Source organism: Hirundo rustica, chromosome 21 (assembly GCF_015227805.2).
Source record: "Hirundo rustica isolate bHirRus1 chromosome 21, bHirRus1.pri.v3, whole genome shotgun sequence".
NCBI lineage: Eukaryota > Metazoa > Chordata > Aves > Passeriformes > Hirundinidae > Hirundo > Hirundo rustica.
This window is the reverse complement of record NC_053470.1, coordinates 154856-176072: the sequence shown is the minus strand read 5'-3', so window position 1 is coordinate 176072 and position 21217 is coordinate 154856. Positions and strand designations below refer to the sequence as shown.

The 21217-nt window shown below is 54.1% G+C and overlaps 1 protein-coding gene across 10 annotated transcripts; it reads left to right on the top strand.

The window, feature by feature from the left end:
• Positions 1-419: 419 nt before the first annotated feature.
• Positions 420-20458, top strand: PHKA1 (phosphorylase kinase regulatory subunit alpha 1). 10 transcript variants are annotated; one of them, XM_040083821.2, is made up of 33 exons: positions 451-579; positions 683-841; positions 1320-1367; positions 1920-2088; positions 2456-2538; positions 2711-2791; positions 3213-3311; positions 3421-3567; positions 3810-3863; positions 5415-5537; positions 5655-5750; positions 6519-6626; positions 6820-6898; positions 7342-7476; positions 9023-9132; positions 9779-9923; positions 10847-10925; positions 11349-11428; positions 13238-13414; positions 13815-13909; positions 14075-14214; positions 14355-14511; positions 14672-14751; positions 14951-15029; positions 15116-15245; positions 15633-15734; positions 16131-16246; positions 16555-16593; positions 17381-17425; positions 17669-17839; positions 18365-18418; positions 18548-18748; positions 18999-20458. In XM_040083821.2, exons 1-33 carry the CDS (start codon positions 502-504, stop codon positions 19170-19172), a joined length of 3633 nt encoding a protein of 1210 aa, XP_039939755.1. In that variant the 5' UTR covers positions 451-501; the 3' UTR covers positions 19173-20458. The 10 variants fall into 10 exon arrangements, with proteins under 10 accessions (XP_039939756.1, XP_039939754.1, XP_039939752.1 ...); XM_058423208.1 differs by having other exon boundaries at positions 11349-11524; positions 14030-14214; XM_040083822.2 differs by lacking the exon at positions 16555-16593 and having other exon boundaries at positions 420-579.
• Positions 20459-21217: the final 759 nt, after the last annotated feature.

Genomic DNA, 21217 nt, shown 5'->3' with positions numbered 1-21217 from the left:
GTGTCTGTCCTCTTAGCCGTGTGTCTGTCCTCTTAGCCGTGTGTCTGTCCTCTTAGCCGTGTGTCTGTCTTTTTAGCCGTGTGTCTGTCCTCTTAGCCGTGTGTCTGTCCTCTTAGCCGTGTGTCTGTCCTCTTAGCCGCGTATCCATACTCAGCGTTACTCTGCCTGCTCCCGGCAGGGGGCGCCGAAGGCCCCCGCCGCCCCTGCCCTCGGGGCCTCCATGGTGGCAGGTCCTGCCCGATCGGTAGTGACCGCCCCGTGGGCCCAGACCGCCGCCGGCGAGGAGCGCAGGGCAGCGCGGGCGGGGCGGTCCCTCAGAGGCTGCAGCGGGGCTCCGGTAGCGTCGGCGGCCACAGCGAGCGGGAGGTGCCGCAGGGCGGGGCGGAGCAAAGCGGAGAGGGGCGGAGCAAAGCGGAGATGGGCGGGCCGGGGCGGGGACTCTGACGGGACCCGTGCCGTCCCGCCAGTGCCAGTGCCCATTTCGGTCCAGTTGCCGCCGTCATGAGGAGCCGGAGCAACTCGGGCGTGCGTCTGGACGGCTACGGGCGCCTGGTGCAGCAGACCATCCTTCGCCACCAGGTGCGGACCCTGCCCGGGAATGAAGAGCAGACCCGGGGCTCCGGCGCGGTCCGCCGGCCACTGGGCCGGGGAGTTCCGTGTGAACGGTGTGTCCCCTCCGCAGGACGCGGTAACGGGGCTGCTCCCCGCCAGCGCCGATCACCCGGACGCCTGGGTCCGGGACAACGTGTACAGCATCCTGGCGGTGTGGGGTCTTGGCCTGGCCTACCGCAAGAATGCCGACCGCGACGAGGACAAGGCCAAGGCCTACGAGCTGGAGCAGGTAGGAGGGAACAGGAGCCGGGGGCGGGACTGGTGTCACTCGGGGACGGCCGTCACCCCGGTATGGTCAGCCTTTGGCACAGCTGGGTTGGGGGCCCAAAGGCAGTGCAGTGAGGGTGAGGACATAGTTGTCCCCCGAGGTGCCAAGGTAATAGGAATGGATGTCAGAGCCTGCTCTTCCCAGACTACACTGGAGCCCAACCAGAAGGTCTTAACCTCTGGCTCTGGGGTGATCTGGGGCCACAGCCCTTTTGTCAAGGGCTGGGGAGCCTTGTCCTGCAGCCATGTCCCACTGAATAGCATGGCAACCTGGCCTTGCTGACAGACCAAGAAATCTTCCCTCTTCTGTTACCCAGGGGTTGTGAAAATGTGAGCAGGGGCTCTGATTACAGACACTGAGCTCCACAAAGGTCAGCAGCCAGCTGATCCTGAGTCAGGGCTTCTGGAGATTAACAAACCTGTTTTCCTTGTTCCTGCAGAGTGTGGTGAAGCTGATGCGGGGTCTACTCCAGTGCATGATGAGACAGGTAGGGGCTGGGGAGTACCTCTGAGTGTCAAGTGGTCTCCTTAAAGCTCATCTATGCCACAGAGGCTATTGTCCTAGATGTACCAGCCCTCCCCAGCCTTCCCTGATGAGCAGAGGGAAGGCCTGCTTCCAGCAAGTCTTGAAATAAGTTCTGAGTGAGCATCTGTCCTGAGTGTGATTGGAGTTCCAGAGCTGTGGGCTGGCAGCCAATGGAGCCTTTGCCAGCTGCTCCCTGTCTCGTGGCCTAGCAGGCATTAGGATTCTACAGCTCTCCTCCCTGAGGGTGTTCCGGGTAACCCTTTTCTCTCTGGATGGTGCAGCTGTGGCAGTGGGCCCTCCACTGCTGCAGTCCTGCACCACAGCAGCATGTGAGCCTGCACTCACTGCACTGGTGCACAGTGGGGCTCAGCCCAGGGGTTGTGGAATTTCTGCCCTGCCAGGCACTACTCCATGTGCTCCACTCATGGCATGGGTCAGCCCTTGGCTCAGGAGCTGTCAGATCTCTCTGGAGACAGGGTTCGATGAATGCCTGCATCTCTTTGCCCTTCTCAAGGTGGACAAGGTAGAGGCCTTCAAGTACAGTCAAAGCACCAGGGATTGCCTGCATGCCAAGTATAACACCCACACCTGTGCCACCGTGGTAGGAGACCACGAATGGGGTCACCTACAGATGGATGCTACCTCCCTCTACCTCCTCATGCTTGCACAAATGACGGCCTCAGGTAATGCTAAGGGCTGCCATTGCAGCTTTGAGCCTGCTGGTCTTCAGGTTCACCAGGGTGTCAGTTTGGGTGCAGCTTCCTGGGTGCCAGGGTGTTCCAATGGCTTCTGGGATGCCCTCTGTTTTCTTATGCTTACAGTACCTGAGATGGGTTTGGGCCCCTTGATGTTGGTCTCTCCAAAAGCCCCTGTTTGTCTGAAGCCCCAGTGCTGCTGTAAGGGGTGGGAGTGGAGATGGAGTCAGCTAGGACATAGCTCCTGTTGGGCTGGCATGCAACAGGGAGGAATCATCCCTGGGTTACTGCAGCCCCATCCTGGGTATGCTTGTGGGCTTCGAGTGGCTAGTGTGAATTCTTCCCTCTGCTTTAGGTCTCCACATAATTCACAGCTTGGATGAAGTCAACTTTATCCAGAACCTTGTGTTCTACATTGAAGCTGCCTACAAAACTGCGGTGGGTAGCATGTGCTGGGGAAGGGGGGTGTGCTTCGGTGGTGGATATATTGGACTGGTGTCTAAGAACAGCTGTGAGTTCCTCCTGGGCCACACCAGCACCTTCTGGAAGCACCATGGATGGGTGGGATTCGAAGGCTTTATGGGTGTCTGAAACAGTGCCTGGTTCACAGGACTTTGGCATTTGGGAGCGTGGAGACAAGACAAACCAGGGCATCACTGAGTTGAATGCCAGTTCTGTCGGCATGGCCAAGGTGAGCTGGGAAGAAATGCTGGCTGGCGGGATGAGGAGCACCAGTGGCCCCGAGCTGCTTTTTGACAGGGCAGGCTGGGCATGCTGAGCTGATGAGGCTCAGTGCCCCATGCAGTGATAGGTTCCTGGGGAGCAAGACTCTTCTTGTGTGCTGGGATAAAACGGTGCCCTTCTAGCCTAAGTTTTGCCTGGACTGGGAGTGAAAAGTTAATCGGAGGGTTGTGGCAGAAATGTCCCAGGCCCTTTGGATGTCTAGAGTTGTGGTCCCATTTTGACAAGAGATGTTCTGCAGCCGCAGCAGGGTTCAAATTCTTTTAAATTTGGACAGTGCTTTACACACAGGGACTAGCATGGAGTGAGAGCTCCTACAGGTGAGCAGCATGGTGAAGGACATGCGTCTTTGGGTCTCACCCTGCTTGCAGGCTGCCCTGGAGGCACTGGATGAGCTGGATCTCTTTGGAGCCAAGGGAGGACCACAGTCGGTGATACGGGTGCTGTCAGATGAGGTGCAGCACTGCCAGGTGAGACCCATTCATATGTTACACTGCTGCAAGAGGAACTGTGATCTGATGGGTTTGCAGTGTGAAGGATGCCTGACAGCCTAACCACCTCTCCTTCCCCTTTGCCCAGTCCATCCTCCACTCAATGCTGCCCAGGGCCTCCACATCCAAGGAGGTGGATGCCAGTGTTCTCTCTGTCATCTCCTACCCAGCATTTGCCGTGGAGGACAGGGAGCTGGTGGAAATCACCAAGCAGGAGATTATCACCAAGCTGCAGGTGAGCAACTCTGCCCTTGTCTCACTGTTTCCCAGAGACAGCTGCAGTCCAAACTGCTTTAGCCCTTTTTTTCCCAAAAACATATTCTGTGGGGGGCTGCCTGGGGCATGTCCTCTCCCAGTCTCCATGACCTATGGTAGGGGTGTGCAAGGAAACACCCTGCCCCTGTTTCTGCATTGGAGGGAGGTAGAAGGTATCTCACACTGTGGCTCCTGCTCAGCAAATCTTTCCCTCCCTTCCAGGGGCGCTATGGCTGCTGCCGCTTCCTCCGGGATGGGTACAGGACTCCCAAAGAGGTGAGTGTCCTCAGCCCTGCTGCCTGGCAGAACCTGACTGCCAAGTAGCAGCCTACCTAGATGCAGCACAAAGGCTGTGTTGGGGAGCACTGGGAAGACAAGAGCCCTAAGTAGCCCCAGGCAGCATCATGGGTCTGGGCAAGGCTTCCCAAAATGCCAGATCTCACTGGGGAGGTGGTACATCCCACTCACGCCCATAGCAGATGGCCAGAGGCTGGCTCTGCCTGCGTCCCGGGACCCAGTGGTGTGTCTTTCTTAGGCTGGGAGAGGGTGGGAGCAGTGCCCATCATGGGAGTCCTGCTGAGGGGGGCTCTCCCAGGACTGCACCAGCCCTGAAGCAAGGGCTGGAGGCCTGGGGAGGTGGCTGCAGAGCTGCTACCCAATGGCCTCATCTCTGCTAGCTCTGAAGGTCACAAAGCTGCTTCTGTCTCTCCCAGACCAGCAGTCAGCTTGGATACTGCCAGAATGGCCCTGGGAGCAAGTGGAGAATTTGCTGCTTTGGGGAGAGAAAACAGGAAAATTTTATAAGCAGCAGTCTAATTTGTTAACCACTGAGCTAGGAACTTATACTCAGGGGCTTTTAAGTCATCACCAGCTGCTGGGCCTGTAACCTTTGGTCATGAGTACCTCTGAATGCTTCTACTTCACTGCACCGCTGCTGACCTGCCCAAAATAGGCAGTATGTGTGGCTGCCCTCTTCCAGAGCCAGAGAGAAGCAGCAGCATGGAGATCCAGTGTTCCCAGTGCTTGTGAGCTTTGGTAGCATGCAGAGTTGTGGATTACTTACTTCTGGGAAGCTGTGAGGCATGGAAAGGGCAGCAGTGCCTGCAGAAGTATGCATCTAGCTAGAGTTTGATGGGATTTTGGAAGCTTATGGCTGGAGTGCAGGTAGAAAACACCTGCTCTTCCTCTCCTCTCAGCCTGAATAGTCTGCTAAGGCCATCATTCTCCCTCCTCTGCAGCAGACAGAGCAGTTAGCAGGGAGGGTCAAAGAAAAGGCAGTACACCACACAGAACTGTGGTGGGAGGACAATGTGCAGGCAGCTCTTCATCCTGACAACTTTTCTCGTGTTGGGCTCACAGTGGAACAGCATGGCAGGAGAGCCCTGGAGAAACCTCTCGGTCCCTGTGTAACCAACCCAAGCACTCTCACCTGGCTGGGCCAGCTTGATGGTGCTGGAGGAAAGAGATGCTGAGAGGCCCAGATGGAGCAGGCAGGGCAAAGGGGACCCAACATGGCACAGGGGATGTTGTGCTGTTGCTGTACAACAGCACAACATTTGGGGTGTTCTTGGGGCTCTGGGGTGCTCTCCTGGGGACCAGGTAGACCCCAGAAAGGGTAAGTCTCTCCATTATCAGTGCAGGGGGCTCAGGGGGGATAGTCCAATGGAGAAAACAGAGGCTGGAGGTGAAACTGCTTTTCAGCACTTTCTTGGCCATCTGCAGAGGAAGGCTAGGAGGACATTTGCGGCTGGGGTCTCAGGAGGAGGAGAAGCCATGTCAATTTGAGGGGATCCTGTTACGTACCACCTGCCTTGATGTCACTTACAGGACCCTAAACGCCTCTACTACGAACCTGCTGAGCTGAAGCTGTTTGAGAACATTGAGTGTGAGTGGCCTCTCTTCTGGACATACTTGATGATTGATGGGATTTTCAGTGGAAATACTGAGCAGGTAAGAGAGGCAAGACCTGATGGGCTAGTGGAAAAAAAGTCCTTGGCAGGAGAAGTGTGCAGAGGAAGCATTCAGGGAGCCATCACCGGCAGCAGATTATCTCTCCTCTCTTCTCAGGTGCAGGAATACCGGGAAGCCCTTGAGGGGGTTCTCATCAAGGGGAAGAATGGGGTACGCCTGCTGCCAGAGCTGTACAGTGTCCCAGCAGATAAGGTGAGTGATCCTGAGCTATGGTGGAAACCAGGAGTGTCTTACAGAATCACAGGATATTCTGAGTTGGAAGGGACCCACAAGGATCATGAAAGTCCAACTGCTGAAACTCCTGGTCTCATTACCAGATAATTAAGTTTTAAGTGCTTATTAAGTCAAATTGTTAGTGAAGGGGCACATGTAGTGGATGGAAACCTCACGTATAAAAAGGATGGCTTGGAATTGTTATGAAACTGTGTTGGATAAAAATTGGGGTTTTTTTCTCCCAAAGCATTTCTTGCTCCCACGCACAAGAGTTCTTTGCTGACAGTCTGCTTGCTCAGAGACTGAGTGCTCCAAGAGCTCAGGACAAGCAGACCTGGGCTGAGTAGGTGGTACTGAGCTCCAGTTCAGTGGTGAGGGGATTTGTGTGGGCCTGGGCTAAGAGCAGTGGCCTCCTGATTCCCAGGTAATCCAGGAGAGATGTGCTCCTCAACAGTACCAGAAAGCATCTCTGGGTGCTCCTGGGCCACGTCAGTCCTTCCGTGGGATGGCCCAAGCTGAGAAACCAAACATGGTCTGAGCAGCTGCTTTGTTGTCTGACATGGATGCCTGCGGCAGTCATAAGAGAGGAGGAATGTAGCCAGGCTCTTTTGGGCCCTCTGTGACAAATACTGTTGTCAGGCCTTGTTTTAAGCCTTGGACTGCTGGACTGCAGGATAACAATGAGGATGCTTCCTTCAGCATCCTGTGTCTGTGGATCCCTTCTCGACCTCCTGGCTTGTCTTCCAGGTGGATGAAGAATACAGGAATCCACACACTGTGGACAGGATACCCATGGGCAAGCTGCCACACATGTGGGGACAGTCCCTCTACATCCTGGGTTGTCTGATGGCTGAGGTAGGGTCACCCTGGGTGCTGGGGAGGGCTATGGGACCAGGCTCTGAGCTGTGAAGGCACAAATGCTGCCACCTGCCATGGGGAAGTTGTCACCTCCATCCCCCAGGACCTCTTAAAGGTGGGTTGTCCATAGGCATCACCCATTCTGCCCTGCCCATGAAACATTAATCTCTTTATACCTTTTTTCCCACAGGGGTTTTTAGCTCCCGGTGAAATAGATCCCCTCAACCGCCGTTTTGCGACTGTCCCTAAACCTGATGTGGTGGTCCAAGGTGAGGGAAAGGAACCAGTCCCAAAGCCCTGAGCCTGGCAGGTTGGGGGGGACTCTGGCTGTGTGGAAGTCACAGAGGTTGCTCTGGGGTGGCTCTGCTTGCTGGGTTGCTGCCAATACAGCCCAGTCTCAGCCCTGGCAAGGTGGGTGGAAGACAGGGTGCGAGTCCTTCCATTTTATCCTGTGTTGACCCACAAAACCATCATCTGCTGCAGCCTCTGAAGAGAGGTTGAAAACTGTCTTCCTGCCACTTGGTGAGGAAGACTTGTGTATGTAAAGTGTGAGGAGGGGCAAAGCAGACTTCTGCAGTGGGAACTGGTTCCCAAGGGACCCCAGACAACTTCCTCTCCGTGGTGTGGTGCCTTGTATGTGTCCCCAAAGGCATGGGGCAGTGCTGTCATACCCTTGTGCCTCTGTTGCACTGAGACTGTCTTCTATCCACAGTGTGTATCCTGGCTGAAACAGAGGGAATCAAGGCAATCCTGCAGAAGGAGGGTGTTGATGTGGAGACTGTGGCAGACGTCTACCCCATCAGAGTGCAGCCTGCTCGCATCCTCAGCCACATCTATGCCCGCCTGGGTGAGCTGGTCTCCCTGCTCCTGCAGAAAAAGGGGTGCAGAAGGGTCTGTCCCATCCCTGGCACTCCTGCCCATAGACATTTGTGTCCTGCTCTCTGCTTGGCTGATGAGGATTCTGCTGCCCATATGTAGGCCTGATAAAGCCACTGATGGCCAAGGGGAACAAGGTGGCAGACAACACTGTTCAGTGTGATTCTGACAGGGGTAGAGTTTTGGCTTGCAGTTGCACAGTCACCCCAGGAACAGACAAAGACTCTGATCCTTATAGGATCCTGGTATGGGCAGGAGATGTTCCAGTACTCAGATCTGGATGGGGGAAGCTAGCCAGACCCCAGGAAGGGTGGTCTGGCATCCCTGGCAAAGAGAGCCCAGAGCTCAGGCGGTTTGAATGGCTGAGGAGGGTCTGCTGGTCCAACCTGGAATGCTGCAACCTTCTCAGAGAGAGAGGTCTCACAAGAGACAACCTTCCAGTGGTCTCAAGCAGTTCTCCAGCTGCCAGGTAGCCTCAGCGAGGTGCAGCCTGTGGCTGCAAGTGATCAGCTTTAGCAGTGATTTTGGCTCTGCCTTGTGAGGTTCTCCCAGGCTGACATAGAGTGCTGTATGGCAATTCCACAGGGTAGCCTTTATTGTCCAGCACCCTGCAAAGGGGGCCAGCTCCCCCCTGAGCTGTGCAGAAGTTGGGGTATTTATGGGGGAAAGCGAGGGTGGTACCAAAGGGGAAAGACCAATGGGTTATAAAGAATCTACATGGGTATATCAGAGCATTATGGGAACTTGCCATGACCAGGGAGAACAGCCTCATCTAAAAGTTATCTCTCCCGAGGAGGGCTGAGATGAGCTTATCCCATTCCATTCAAGGGACATGCCTCCAGGGCAGAGGCTTGGCAGGTTCATCTGCCTCCACAGGGCAGTATGCCTGTTGCTGGTGAGTGTGAAAGGAGGATGTGTTCACCTCTGCATGGTTGCTCCTTGATGCTGCAACCCCTCGGGCATGGGGTTTGTTTTGCAGGAGTCAGGGATTTAGCTTGGGCCAAAGGAGACACTTGATCTGCTGTGATTTAATTTGGCAGCTAATTTAGGCCACCAAAAGGCCAAGTGTGACATGGGCAGGAAGAGTAGCCTGGCAGCTGCCAGAGCTGACAAGCAAGGGGTGATGGTGTTGCTGCACCATCCTGGGCTTTGGGAGTAATCCAGGAACAATTGGCATCTGATCGAGCTGTCAACTTAGGGGCCAGCCCTATGCAGAGGGGCACCGCTAGCCCTGCTCCAGCTTCTGACATGCCCAAAGACCAGAAGGTGTGACACTGCAGAAGTCAGGACAGGCTGTGTATTGCTGTTTCAGCATGTCTTTACCCCTCTGGACAGGTCTGGGGACAGAGAATTACTGTCCCTTAGAGTTGTACCAGCTTGACACAGGGTTCTGGGATATTCCAACTACAAACCAGCATTTCCCTGCTGGCTGGTAGTAGGAGACTTGGTACTACTTGCTGCTGCAGCCCCTTTCATGAGGAGGCTTGTACTGAAAACTTGTCTTTCTGCCTTCCCAGGCCGCAACAAGCAGATGTGCCTTACTGGACGGCCCTACCGGCATATGGGTGTCCTTGGGACCTCCAAGCTCTACAAAATCAGGAGGAGCATCTTTACCTTTACCCCACAGGTGAGTGACATTGCACAGGCTCATTCCTATATATCCTGTGATATGAAACTGGGCAGGAAGTTTCTTCAGTGGCTGGGTACTCAAGTTATTCTAAGGTGTGACCCAACACTATCTAAACAGCCTGGGAGTATGGAGTAGTCTGACTCTGTGGCATGAGGCAGCACAGTTGGTGGTCCTGGCTGTGTGGATGCTGGGACAGTTTGAGCCTTTTAATGATCAGTATTGGATGAAAATCTGTGCTTACCCTGACAAGGACACTAGGAGGAGGCTGATGGCTGGCCAGGGACATGTGTCTGGGAGACAAGCAGTGTTGCAAGCCTAGCACTATGGGGAATGCATATTTGCTTGGAATAGGCACAACATGGAGTCACTGTGTGGGCCTGGATGCTGCTGCTGCTGAGCTGTGGCGTTAGTAATGTCCTCATGGTTGTTAGTGGATGTAGCTGCCCTGGGGGTTGAGGATCCCTTGCTAGGCTGTACTAGCACCTGCTAAGTAAGATGGGATGAGCCATCAGTGCAAAGGTGCGTGCCCTCTGGGTGCACAGAGTGGCTAGCTTGGCTGTGTGCCTGTGGGAAGGCATGGGTGGCACCATAAAGGCCTGGTGACTGCATGAAGGACCAATCATGTCTCTTGCTGTCCTCACAGTTCATAGACCAGCAGCAGTTCTACCTGGCTCTTGACAACAAGATGATTGTGGAGATGCTGAGGACGGACCTCTCATACCTGTGCAGCCGCTGGAGGATGACTGGGAGACCAACCATCACCTTCCCCATCTCCCACACCATGCTCGGTATAGCTACTCTAGCATCGGAAGTCGTTTGGCTAGAGCAGCCCTGGGAAACAGCTCTGCAGGAGGAAGGGGATGGGCAGATGTGTGACTATCTCAGTAACAGGGACATGATGAGGCTGGAGCAGCCAGTAGTGTCTTGTGAAGAGCTTACTTCTCAGAGGAGCCATGCTGAGTGGGCACCTGGACTGGCAGCTAACAGGATTGCCTGTCAGATACTAGTGCCTGCAGCTCAAGGGCTGTTTGCTGGCAAGGATGTATTCAGCCTCCAGGCAAATAGGCTTGTGGGAAGGCCTTTTGGGAGCCAGACCAAAAAAACAATTTCTCTATAGAAGTGTTCTTGGTGCTCTTTCTGTGTCTTGACTCTTTGCTAAGACTGAGCACCTGCTAAAAGCTTTCCTAGTCAACAGGGGAAAACAGTAAATCAGAAGGAGCAATTGCACCAAGTAGAATTGGCTTGCCTGCAGCAGCTCATGGATTCCCTGTGAGTCTGGTGCTGGAAGGTGACTTTGCTCTGCTCTAAGGCCTTTCTGTCTCTCTTTGTGTACTTGAAATCCCCTTAATTTCTCAAGCATCCCTTTTGCTGTGGTGCATCCTGCCCTCAAGAGCAGCCCACTCCTCTGCTTCCTCATGTCAAAGGCAGAGACAGAGCAGGGGGCTGTTAGGTGCTCCTGTCTAGTACTGTCTGCTTCTTCCCAAGGTGAAATATGAGGAGCCTGGAGCACATCCTGGCATGGTTTTCCTTGAATCCAGCCTGGATGGTCCAGAATTTCCTTTTCTGGGTGGTGCTTTTGGTACTCTATGTACCCCAGAATAAGGGTCTGGCCATGGTGCTTTGGGTGTCTGAATGCCCACCTGGTCCTGGGTTACTTTCTGGGAGTGAGTTTGAGCGTGAGAGCCTGACTGCCTGTGCATCTTCCACACAGATGAAACCAGCAGCAGTGTCCATCCCACGGTGTTGGCGATGCTGCAGAAGCTGCAGGATGGGTATTTTGGTGGTGCAAGGTGAGTGCAGCTTTCTGCAGTGCAGGAGGGAGAGGACTCATGGCTTCCAACAGCCTGGTTATGAGGGTACCTGCTGGGCTGAGCATAGGCTGTAGGGGAGCAAGCTGGAGAGGATAATACTGGGGTGTGCTAGGCTATCAGCGTGCCCTGGGGCTGCAATCCCAACAGAGGAGATGAAAGTGAATATAGCTCTTCATGTCATCAGACCCATGGCTGCAGGATTCCTCTAATAGCTTTTGGGCAGCCCTTCCATGCCCACCCATGGCTGAAAGGGTTGCAGGCAACTAAAGTAGACACCAGTGTGTGTATGCTCCTGGTGAACATGCTTCTCTCCATTAAAGGGCCTGCCCTGGAGCCAGGAGGTAAATCCAAGGGTATCACTTCCCCTTTCCTCTCCGTGTGACCTTCCTATCTCTTGCCCAGAATTCAGACCGGTAAATTGTCGGAGTTCCTGACAACGTCATGCCGAACGCACCTCAGCTTTATGGACCCTGGGCCTGAGGGTAAGGTCTTTGCCAAGAGTTACAGGCTCAGCAGTGACAGTTTTGAGAAGCTAGATGCCGAGGAGTGGCTGCATGGCTTGCAGGTAGCAGAGGATGGTAAGAGAGAACAGGCCTCTCGCTGCTGTGGGGTGGCAGATGCCTAACTCACCCTTACAACCCTAACACCCAACCTCCCTGACAGCATACATTGCTGTGTTCTTCATGTTTTCACCATGTTCCCATCTGGCCCTCTGTTGACCTTACCTGGAATGAGTGGCTCTGACCTTCATAAGCTGCTATGTGGAGAAGAGATAAAGGGTTGGCAGCCTGCTTCCACTTGGGAGGTGTGGCTGAGGGTCTTTGATGCATAAATGGCAGTGCAGAACGTGATAGCACAGTGACCAAGGTGGTGGGGAAGAGCCACTATGTCCCTAATTAATCTCTGTTTTTTTCCCAAAGCCTTTGCCCCTCCCCTGGGCAGAGCTGCTCCAGTGCCAAATTGAAGCCTTACTGCTGTGTAGGGAGTACCTGAGAACGCCTTGGCTCATTGCAGCATGAGGGACCCACCCCCCCCCCAGCTTGTGCTGGGACTGTAGCAGGGTGCAAGTTTTGCTGTTCCCCCCTGCAAGCAGGCCTGGGGACATCTCCTGTGTGACCTAGCAGTGGTCATCATCAGCCTTCCCCCTTTACCTGTTTCCCCCTACCTGCAGCTCCTGCAGCCTGTGAACTGCTGGGACTCTGAATGCTCATTTTTCTTGCCCTTCTCTCACTTCACCTCCAGCCTCCTTACAGGCTGCATCAGGGATTGTCTAAGGTGTCTGCTTTGCCTCCCAGCTCCAAGTGAGAGGATCTGCCTGGCCTTTCAGCGTCTCAAAGATGCTAAATTTTAAGGTTTTGCTGTGGTCAGATGCTGCAGCTGGGAAGGTGAATGTTCTCAAGGGTAGTGCTTAGAGTATTCTTTCAGCCTAGCCTTCAAGGCACTGAGGCATTCCATCAAGGGGTGGAAAGGGGATGCCATGCTTCTTCAGGTGCAGTCAGCATCTCATCTCCTGGGGCCAACACACCTCTGAGTTTGTCAGCTGGAGAGCAGCATAGCTTTGCCCTGGCCCACTGTAAGTGCATTGACATCTCTTTGTTTTTTTCTGGGGCAGTTCCTCCCCAGGAGCACCCCTTCACTTTTACCTCCTGACCGAGCAGGGACTTGGCCTCTGAGCACCCTCTTCCATGCTGCTGTTAGTGCATGGTGCCTCTGGTGCTCCTGATGTGGCGTTGGGAGCTGCTTGAAGCTGATCAAAGAGCAAGACAACAACCATAACTCTTCCTGTAACTCCAGCTTACAAATAACTGTTGCGAAACCCACCTTGCCTTGCTCCCTTGCTAGAGTCCTGCTTGGAAGATGCCCTTGCTGTGCTGGGGTGCTTGTAAGTGGTCTTTGCTTGGACAAGGTGCCTCTGGCTGTACCTCCCCACTTCTTTCATGGCGAGAAGGAGTGTGAGGGTTTTTCCCACAAAGTTTGAGTGGGACACTCCTGTGTCTTGGATCGGAGACATGCTGCAGCCCCATTGCTTCCTCTGTCAAGGTGGGACACGGAGAGAGCCCTAGTTTGGGGCAGGTAGTGTCACAGGCAGGAGTCATGCAGGAACAGTGCTTTTTGTGCCTGGCTGCTGGCACTGTCCATTAGTCTACCTGGCTGCCAGCACTGGCCCTACATTGTCACTTCATGCAGCCAGCAAAGCTTTGTCCCTGCTGAGGCACAGCTGGGAGTTCTCTGGGCCTTTGGGTGCCATGACTCAAAGTGGCTGAACCCTGCTCTGCTGCCTTCCCTTCCAGAGGACACTGATGATGAGGTTGCTCAGTATCTGGATCACCTGCTGCAGCGCACTACTCCCCAGTCAAACCTGCCTCCCACCACCCAGCGGGGAGGGCTGAGCCGCTTCCGGGCTGCTGTCCACACCACCCGTGACCTCATGTCCTTGGCATCCAAGGCCAAGGACCTGCATGTCCAGAGTGAGTAACTCCAACACCCTCCACACCTTCCCTTGAGCCCAGGGGTGAGGTTGAAGTGCTTTGGGAGCTTTCACATACTTTCACAGCTGTATGATGCCGGGGTTCCCATGGATTGCAGAGGAAGTTAGCCTTTTCCTGGGCAAAGGCACTTTATGTCCATCATGTTACTCCTGGCCATGGAATGTCTTGGAATTGGTGCCTGTGCTATGGAAACTAAGTAAAGGATGGCAGCTCCCTGCAGTGTTCCTCTGAATGGGTGGACAGGGGCTGCTTCTCCCATAGCCAACTTCTCTGCAAGGAGTGCTGGGGCAGCAGTGTCAAAGTATCTGAGGTAGCTTGGGGCACACTAGTGGTGATTTGGTCTGGACGTGTCTCCGCTAACCTGTGGGGTTTTTTTTAGATGTTGGGATGTATGTTCCCAGCAGGATCTTCCAGGCATCACAGCAGTCGGTGAAGTTGCTGAGTGCACCCCACCAGCATGACTTGGGTGGCAAGGTGAGCTCTGTCTCTCCCAAACTGAGCTATCTTTCAGCTATAGCGAGTGTCCTTGCAGGATTGCAAGGGGAAGTCTTATTGTTTGATCAGGGGGAATATGCATGGGTCCATTTGGTGCAGGGTGCTGGTGGTGCTAATCAGCAGCAAGGGTCTCCCTTCCCCCAGAGCCATGTGCCCTACGCAGAGATGAACTTGCCACGTGATGAGGATGGCAACGTGGACTGCAAAGCACTGGTGGACCAGTTGTGCATCTGCCCCACACTGCAGGAGCAAGCAGACATCCTTTACATGCTCCACATCCTCAAGTAGGATGATCTCTGTGTCCTGAGGGCTCACTGTGCGTAGAGGGGTTTGGCATAGCCCAGGGGGCCTGCCAGGGAGCTGCGACAGGCATATTGCTGGTTAGAATGCAGCAATTATATATAATGCTCCTTCATCTTCACAGGGGACCCGAGTGGCACACGGGGCTTGATAGTGAGCCTGGCCCCACCGTCAAGGAACTCCTCACTGAGCTGTATGTGCGGGTGGGAGAGACACGCCAGTGGGCCCTGATCCGCTACATCTCTGGCATCCTCAAGAAGAAAGTTGAAGCTCTGGATGAGGTAACAGCTGTCCAGCCAGCCTCCAGCAGGCTGAGGTCTGTCAGAGAGGAAGCAGCAGAGTGAGCAGGTTAACCATGGCTGTGTCAACTCTGTCTCCCTCTGCCTTGTGCTGAGCTCCCAACCCCTCGGCTGTTGACAGCAGCTGCTTTTCTGTCCCCAGGCCTGTACTGACCTCCTGTCTCACCAGAAACACTTGACAGTGGGGCTGCCCCCCGAGCCACGTGAGAAGACAATCTCCACGTGAGTGTGGCACCTCCCTCTCCCCAAGCATGCTGGGCTGGGTCTGGATGTGAACTTGCTGCTCTGGGGTCCGTGGGCTGGAGTGGTCTTGAGCGGCTGTCCCAAGCTTATATCTCTCCTCTTGGGGCTGTACAGACTGGGGGTATGCAGGCTTTGCTCTGCTGCCTCTCACCTTCTCTGCTGTTTGTCCATGCCCCAGCCCAATCCCCTATGAGGAACTTGTTCGCCTTATTGATGAAGCCAGTGAGAAGAACCTTAGTGTGTCCATCCTCACCCAGGTGAGAGGCCAGGGTGTCAGGGGACCTCACAGCTGAGTGTCTGCCCTGGTGAGCATCAGTGAGGTAATCTGCTTTTGCCCCTCCAGGAGATCATGGTGTACTTGGCCATGTACATACGCACACAGCCTGCACTGTTCGCTGAGATGTTCCGCATCCGCATTGGGCTCATCATCCAGGTGATGGCAACAGAGCTGGCACACTCCCTGCGTTGTTCAGGTACCTGTGGCAGGGACAGCACCCTAGGTGGGGTAGGTGCTGGAGTAGATCCTGTGATGCTTGGGGCTTTGTCAGCCAGAAAGGAGTGCTGTTAAAAGTGGGCAGCTCAGGCTAAGACAAGACCCTGCATGGAAGTGCCAGTGTCTGCAGTTGGACATGTTCTTAAGCAGCATAAACAAGTGATTGCACTGCAATCTCCCATCCCAGCATATGTCAGGCTGGCATGGGAAGAGTCCATGTTACAGGCAACACCTGGAGCTAGTGTATGTCCTTGCCAGATGAGCTCCTGTACCAGTGCTCCCCCTGCTCACAGAATGGCATGCAGGGTAGAAATGTCCTAGGAGGACTGTGAGGTGGGCTACTAAATCACAGTTCTCTTCTCTCCAGCTGGAGAAGCCACGGAGAACCTGATGAATCTCAGCCCATCAGACATGAAGAGCCTCCTCTACCACATCCTCTCTGGCAAGGAGTTTGGGGTGGAAAGGAGCGGTGAGTCCCAGCAGAGAGCATCTTGGGGCAAAGCTGAATGTAGAGCATGGCCAGATCTATGTGTTCCTACCCGTGAGGGGTGTCCCTGTTTTCCCCCATGTTCAGCACAGATGCTTCAGTACTGGAGGGGTCCAGCAGGAAGCCCTGCTCTTCATAAGGACAGTGCTGAGTCATTTCTGGGATCAAGCCCACATCTCATGGCTATTTGAGCTTTGCTTAATTTGGCACTTGACCCGGTTGGGTCTGAATTGAAGCAGTTCTGTCCTGTGCTCATGGATCTCTGATGCTATCATGTTAGAGGGCAAGGTCATGCAGAGGTATCAGTGCCCAGGCAGCGATGAGGGATGGCCATGCCTTGAGCAATGTTGCCCACTCTAGACCTCTCTTCCCCACCAGTGCGTTCAGTGGACTCATCACTCACCACTGCTGTCTCCATCTGTGACATGGGAGCTGTTGGGACCACCAGGCCTGAGCGCACTGGCCTCGTCAGGCTGAAAAGTGAAATCAAACAGGTGAGGATAGGTGGTGCAGGCCTCTCACGACAGGTCTTGTGGGTGAAAACCAGATACAAACCAGGCAGAACTGATGGAAGAGTGAGAGACACAGATGCTTCCAGGAGCTAATTTTGTCTCCAGTCCTGCCCTGGGAGAAAGTTGGGGTGAATCTGGTAGTGGGTAGGGGGTTGCTCTAGCAGTTCAGGGGGAGCACAGGGTTGCTTAAGAAGGTGCAGGGGTGGGGAGGACCGTGTAGTGTCCCAGGTGTGGCTAGTGTCTTGGTGGGCATCTTCCAACAGCAGAACCTCCATTTCCTTCTCTTGCAGCAATTGGATAAACGTAGGCAGTCTCTGCCTGGGAGTAAGGTGAAGCCTCCCAGGTCCTGCAGCTTCAGCTTTTGCCCCTCATGCTATGCACAAGGGCAGCTTCCCTGCATGCACAAGTCAATGTGCTTCCCTCAGCTGCTGCAGCAATGAGTTGGCTTCCCCTCTAAGTGACTGCCATTACAGCCAGCTGGGAGCTGTACTCAAATACATTTCATTACAACCACAAAATCTGCTGAGCATGATGCATGGATGGCATGATGCTGCCAATGCCATGACCAGTAGTGTCTCTGCTGGACAGTTCACTGGATCCTGCCTACAGCCTCCCCAGCTATTTCTTCTCTGGGGAAAGAGGCCTCTGGTCAGCTGCGAATGCCAAGGACCTCCTCTTGTGCCTGTGTCCAGGAAGAGTCCTGAGCTCTACAAGGTGTCTTGTCATCAAAGGGACAAAGCTTGCTGGGGCCAGGCTGATGTAGCAGAGTTAGGGCCAACTTGCTTCTGACATCACAGAGGGTTGTCTAGGGCAGTGACCTTCCTACTGGTCCTCCTGTCTGCTCAAGGTTAAATCCCTGCCCATACCAGCAGCCAGCAGAGCAGTAGCAGTCCTATTGCTTTGTGCAGGCCAGCACAAACCCAGTGCTGCTGCAGCCCTGGCATGTGCAGCCCTCTGCAGCTTTCCTTTCAAAACTCCCTGTGTCTCCAGCCAACCCTGGCCCTGGGATAACTTCCCTGTGACCTGACCCTGACCTGTGCTGCTGCTGCTCTGTTTGCTGTGACTGCTGCCCTGCTCTGGCATTGTCTCATTTCCATCTCTTTCTTTCTCCTTCAGCCCCTCAGTTTGCAGTCCCGGGACACTGACGTCAAGTTTTCTCTGGTAACCTGTGTTCATTGGCTGCACATGGGGTCTGTCCTGTTTGTGGTTGCAGGAAGGAGCTGTGCTCTGGGGCTGCTACAGGGAGTTGGGGCTGTAAAGCGGGCTTTGCTGGGGGCAGGGGGTGGCAGCTCTGTCTTGGGAATGATGCTGGAGAACCACAAACTCTTGAGCAGTAGCAAGCTGTGTTCCTGTGGGATATTTAACTTTGCAGCAGTCTCTGTGGTTCTTGTCTTGTCTGCCCAGTCTGCTGGGCACACAGAGCTGCTGGGCAAGGACTCCTTTTCAAGCATGCTAGAAGACCAGAGCAGTAAGGACAACCGGCAGGGCCAGTGGCAGCGGAGGCGCCGGCTGGATGGGGCCCTTAACCGTGTCCCTGTGGGCTTCTACCAGAAGGTCTGGAAGGTCCTGCAGAAGGTGAGTTAGACATCAGCTGCTGCCTCTCCATTCATGTGAGCCTCTAGTCCCAGGCACCAGCCTTGCCAGGGGGACTTAGACACTCAGGGCTAGTCCCTGGTGTTGTGTAGATACATACTTCATAGACAAGGCATGCAGCTGACCTTGGAAAGCTGTGGAAGATGTGCACTTGCCTTGTAGTCTCGTAAGACCTACCTCAGCCTGCATCTTGCAGAGGGGTGCTGGGGTCTGCTCAGGTGCTTCATGCATCAGGCAGACAAGGACATGACTAGAACCACAGCTGAAGGTGCTCTGGGTACAGCCCATCCTCAGAACGGTGAGCTGGGGAGCAGAGCTCCATGCAGGGGGGCTCTGGCTGATGCTGAACTGATGGGAAAGGAGTGATGCTATATGGAATGAGGAGCTGGGGTGTATAGGCAGCATACACCAGTGCTCAAGTGGGAGCAAGTTTGTGGGCTGGACCTATGTATCTTAGCATGGTGCTTTTCCAAGTCATAACCATGATCTCTGCTTCTTGTTCTGCAGTGCCATGGCCTCTCTGTGGAGGGCTTTGTTCTTCCCTCCTCAACAACCAGAGAGGTAGGAGGTTCACATGAATGGGGAATGGGGCATAAGGGTTGTTGTGTGTTGGTTACCCTGGGTAATTGCCCAGCATAGCTCAGCAAGTGGACAGGTGCTCTAGGTACATTTCTTTCTACCTCCTCACAGATGACCCCAGGGGAAATGAAGTTTGCTGTGCATGTGGAAACTGTCCTCAACCGTGTGCCCCAGCCAGAGTACAGGCAGCTGCTGGTGGAAGCTATCTTAGTTCTCACCATGCTGGTGGACATGGAGGTGCACACCATTGGTGGCATCATAGCTGTGGAAAAGATCTTGCACATAGCCAATGACCTCTTCTATGAGGAACAGGTAGGGGCCAGGCCTCACCCAGGCCTGCTGGCTACATTCCCCATAGCTGTGCAGGGTTCACCCACTTCGATTGCCCTGCCTGTTGTCCGCATTGTGTTCATGGGGCACAGCAAAGCTGTAGCATCTTCCTCCCTCTGCTCATCATCAATGTGTTACACTGAGTGCAACAGAGGATGCTTGGGATGGAAGCTGAGAAGGGGATTGCTTTTATTCCTAATGATACTTTTTTGCTTCCCTGTCCAAAATCTAGAAAGCCCTGGGCGCTGATGAGCGTATGCTGGAGAGGGATCCTTCGACAGGCATCTGCAGCCTGCTGTATGACAGTGCACCGAGCGGCCGGTTTGGCACCATGACCTATCTGTCCAAGTCGGTGGCCTTGTACGTGTATGACTTTCTGCCCACAGATGGCTGCTCCATGCAGTAGCCCTTGCAGTTCCTCACTGGGTTGTAGGTGCTCTGGGATGGTTGTTTCATACATCTTGCAAAGATGAACACTAGGTTAGTTTGCAAGGCAGCCTGCGTGGCCATCTCTCCTCCCAGCCCTGGCCTCCTGGTGGGTGAGCAGTCCTCTCAGGAACTCCACAGGAGGCACATGTCCTAAACTGACCTGGGCCTCTGTGGCCTGCGGAGCAAGGGAAAGGCTTAGCTTTGAAGCATGCTTGTGTTAGAAAGTTCTGTCTGCATGACTCCTCCTGAACCATCACCCCTGGAAAGACCTCTGAGGAAGTTGGAAAGGGCTCCCCTGACCAGACCTGTGTGCTCAGCATTACAATGCTTTCTGACCAGCTCACACTCTCCCTGCCTTCAGCAGGTTTGCAGTTTTTAACTTCTGTGCCTTTTTTTTTATTCCAAATCTGCAGGATTTATGCTAGTGTAGGCTGAGGCTCTTGCTCTTCCTGTTGCTGATGGAAAAGTTTTGCTAGAGGAATAGGGGATGGTGCCTGAGCCTTTCTCCCAGCTCATGCAAAATCAGTACAGTCCAGCCCAGCAATAGCTACGTTGCTTTGGAAGCAGGCAGTCCATCATCCTCCCTGGGCGTCCTGTGTGCAGAGCTGGGGAGGTTGTGGTAGCCAGGATCCCTTTTACCTCCAAGCTGCTAGTACAGGGCTTCTGGCTGGCTGGGACACCTCTATCCCTAGCAATGGTACTCGTGGCCAAGTCACAGGCTCCTGAGTTCTCGTGCCCTGCGAAGCAGCTCTGAGCTGGCTACTTGGAGTTACCTGTGCAATCAAAACCAAGATTTTAATACTCATCTTTGGCTTCTGCCCCATCTCTGACAGCCTGGCACCGAGACGGTGGGGACATAGTGGATCCCTGCTCTAATCTATCCTGCAGGTCAGCCCCCACTCAGGATGGTGTGGTTGGACTGATGAGGATCAGGCACACACGCCACAAAGTGGTGGAGGACATGGGGTTCCCTTTTGGCTCCCTAGTTTGCCTCCCTAAGACTTCAGTACACTCAGCACATTAAGCAGCAGGCCAAGAACCCTCACTCACACTCCCTGACCTTGTAATGTCCCACAACTTGTCACAGGCCAGCCAGCCTGATATCATCTATGTCCCCCTCCAAGACTGGTTTACAGCTGTCAGTGAGCAAGCTCTGAGCAAAAATCCCCTTCCTCTTTGGGAAAGGTTGATCCCATCTAAGTATTGTTAAAAAAGTATTAAAAAAAATGAAATTGTGACAGTGACATCAGCCACCAAGCCATATATTCAAGAGACTGCGTCCATCTTTTTTGATGTCACTGCCCACAACTGGAAGGACAGAGAAAAGAACATGTGTTCCAGAATCCCTTACCAACCATCCCCAGGCCCTGAAGTCTCCTTTGATTGCCCTTGGACTATGTGTTGCAGTTTCATTGCCACACACATGGAAGAGCAGCAGTGGACAACAGTTTGAAGCTGAACCTGACTGGGAAGTTTCCTAGTGCTGTGCTTAACCTGGGCCCCAGGGAGGCAGCAGCCTTTCCTGAGAGGACTGTCTGTGTGGCATATTGGACTCTCAGAAAGCAGTCACCTACAACTGTAACCCCTCTTTCTCATGGAGGTGGACATGGTCTGGCAGTGTCACAGCCATGGCAACACCTCTGGTGTAGATGGACTAACATCCACATCATCCAGTTGCCTGGCCTTCCATGTGAGAGGTTCATATCTGCTGTACAAAGGCATGTGGGGAGGTAAGGTGGGCAAGGAGGGGTTTGCGTCTTCTGTCCTTTAAATTACTGTCTTCACCTGGCAAGGGAAGATACAGGATCCCCTTGAACCTGTCTATTTTGGGGTGGCTATTCCTGTTCCTGTTAGGCAGGGCAGAGCCTGGTTCTACCAATCTTTCTCAGACTCCCTTATGCTCCTTAATCTTTCTACATCTTCTAGCTGAGCCCCAAGAGTGGGCAAATCTTGGCCACACCTAACACAGCTGTTCTCAGCACTGCTTTCCCTGTGAAAGGCTCTGGCACACTGCACCCAGAG

Coding starts and splice junctions, on each gene's coding strand:
- PHKA1 (XM_058423205.1), top strand. CDS start 502: ATGAGGAGCCGGAGCAACTCGGGCGTGCGTCTGGACGGCTACGGGCGC. Junction 5,751..6,518: donor ACAGTGTCCCAGCAGATAAG/GTGAGTGATCCT, acceptor CTTGTCTTCCAG/GTGGATGAAGAATACAGGAA. Junction 9,133..9,778: donor TCTTTACCTTTACCCCACAG/GTGAGTGACATT, acceptor CTGTCCTCACAG/TTCATAGACCAGCAGCAGTT.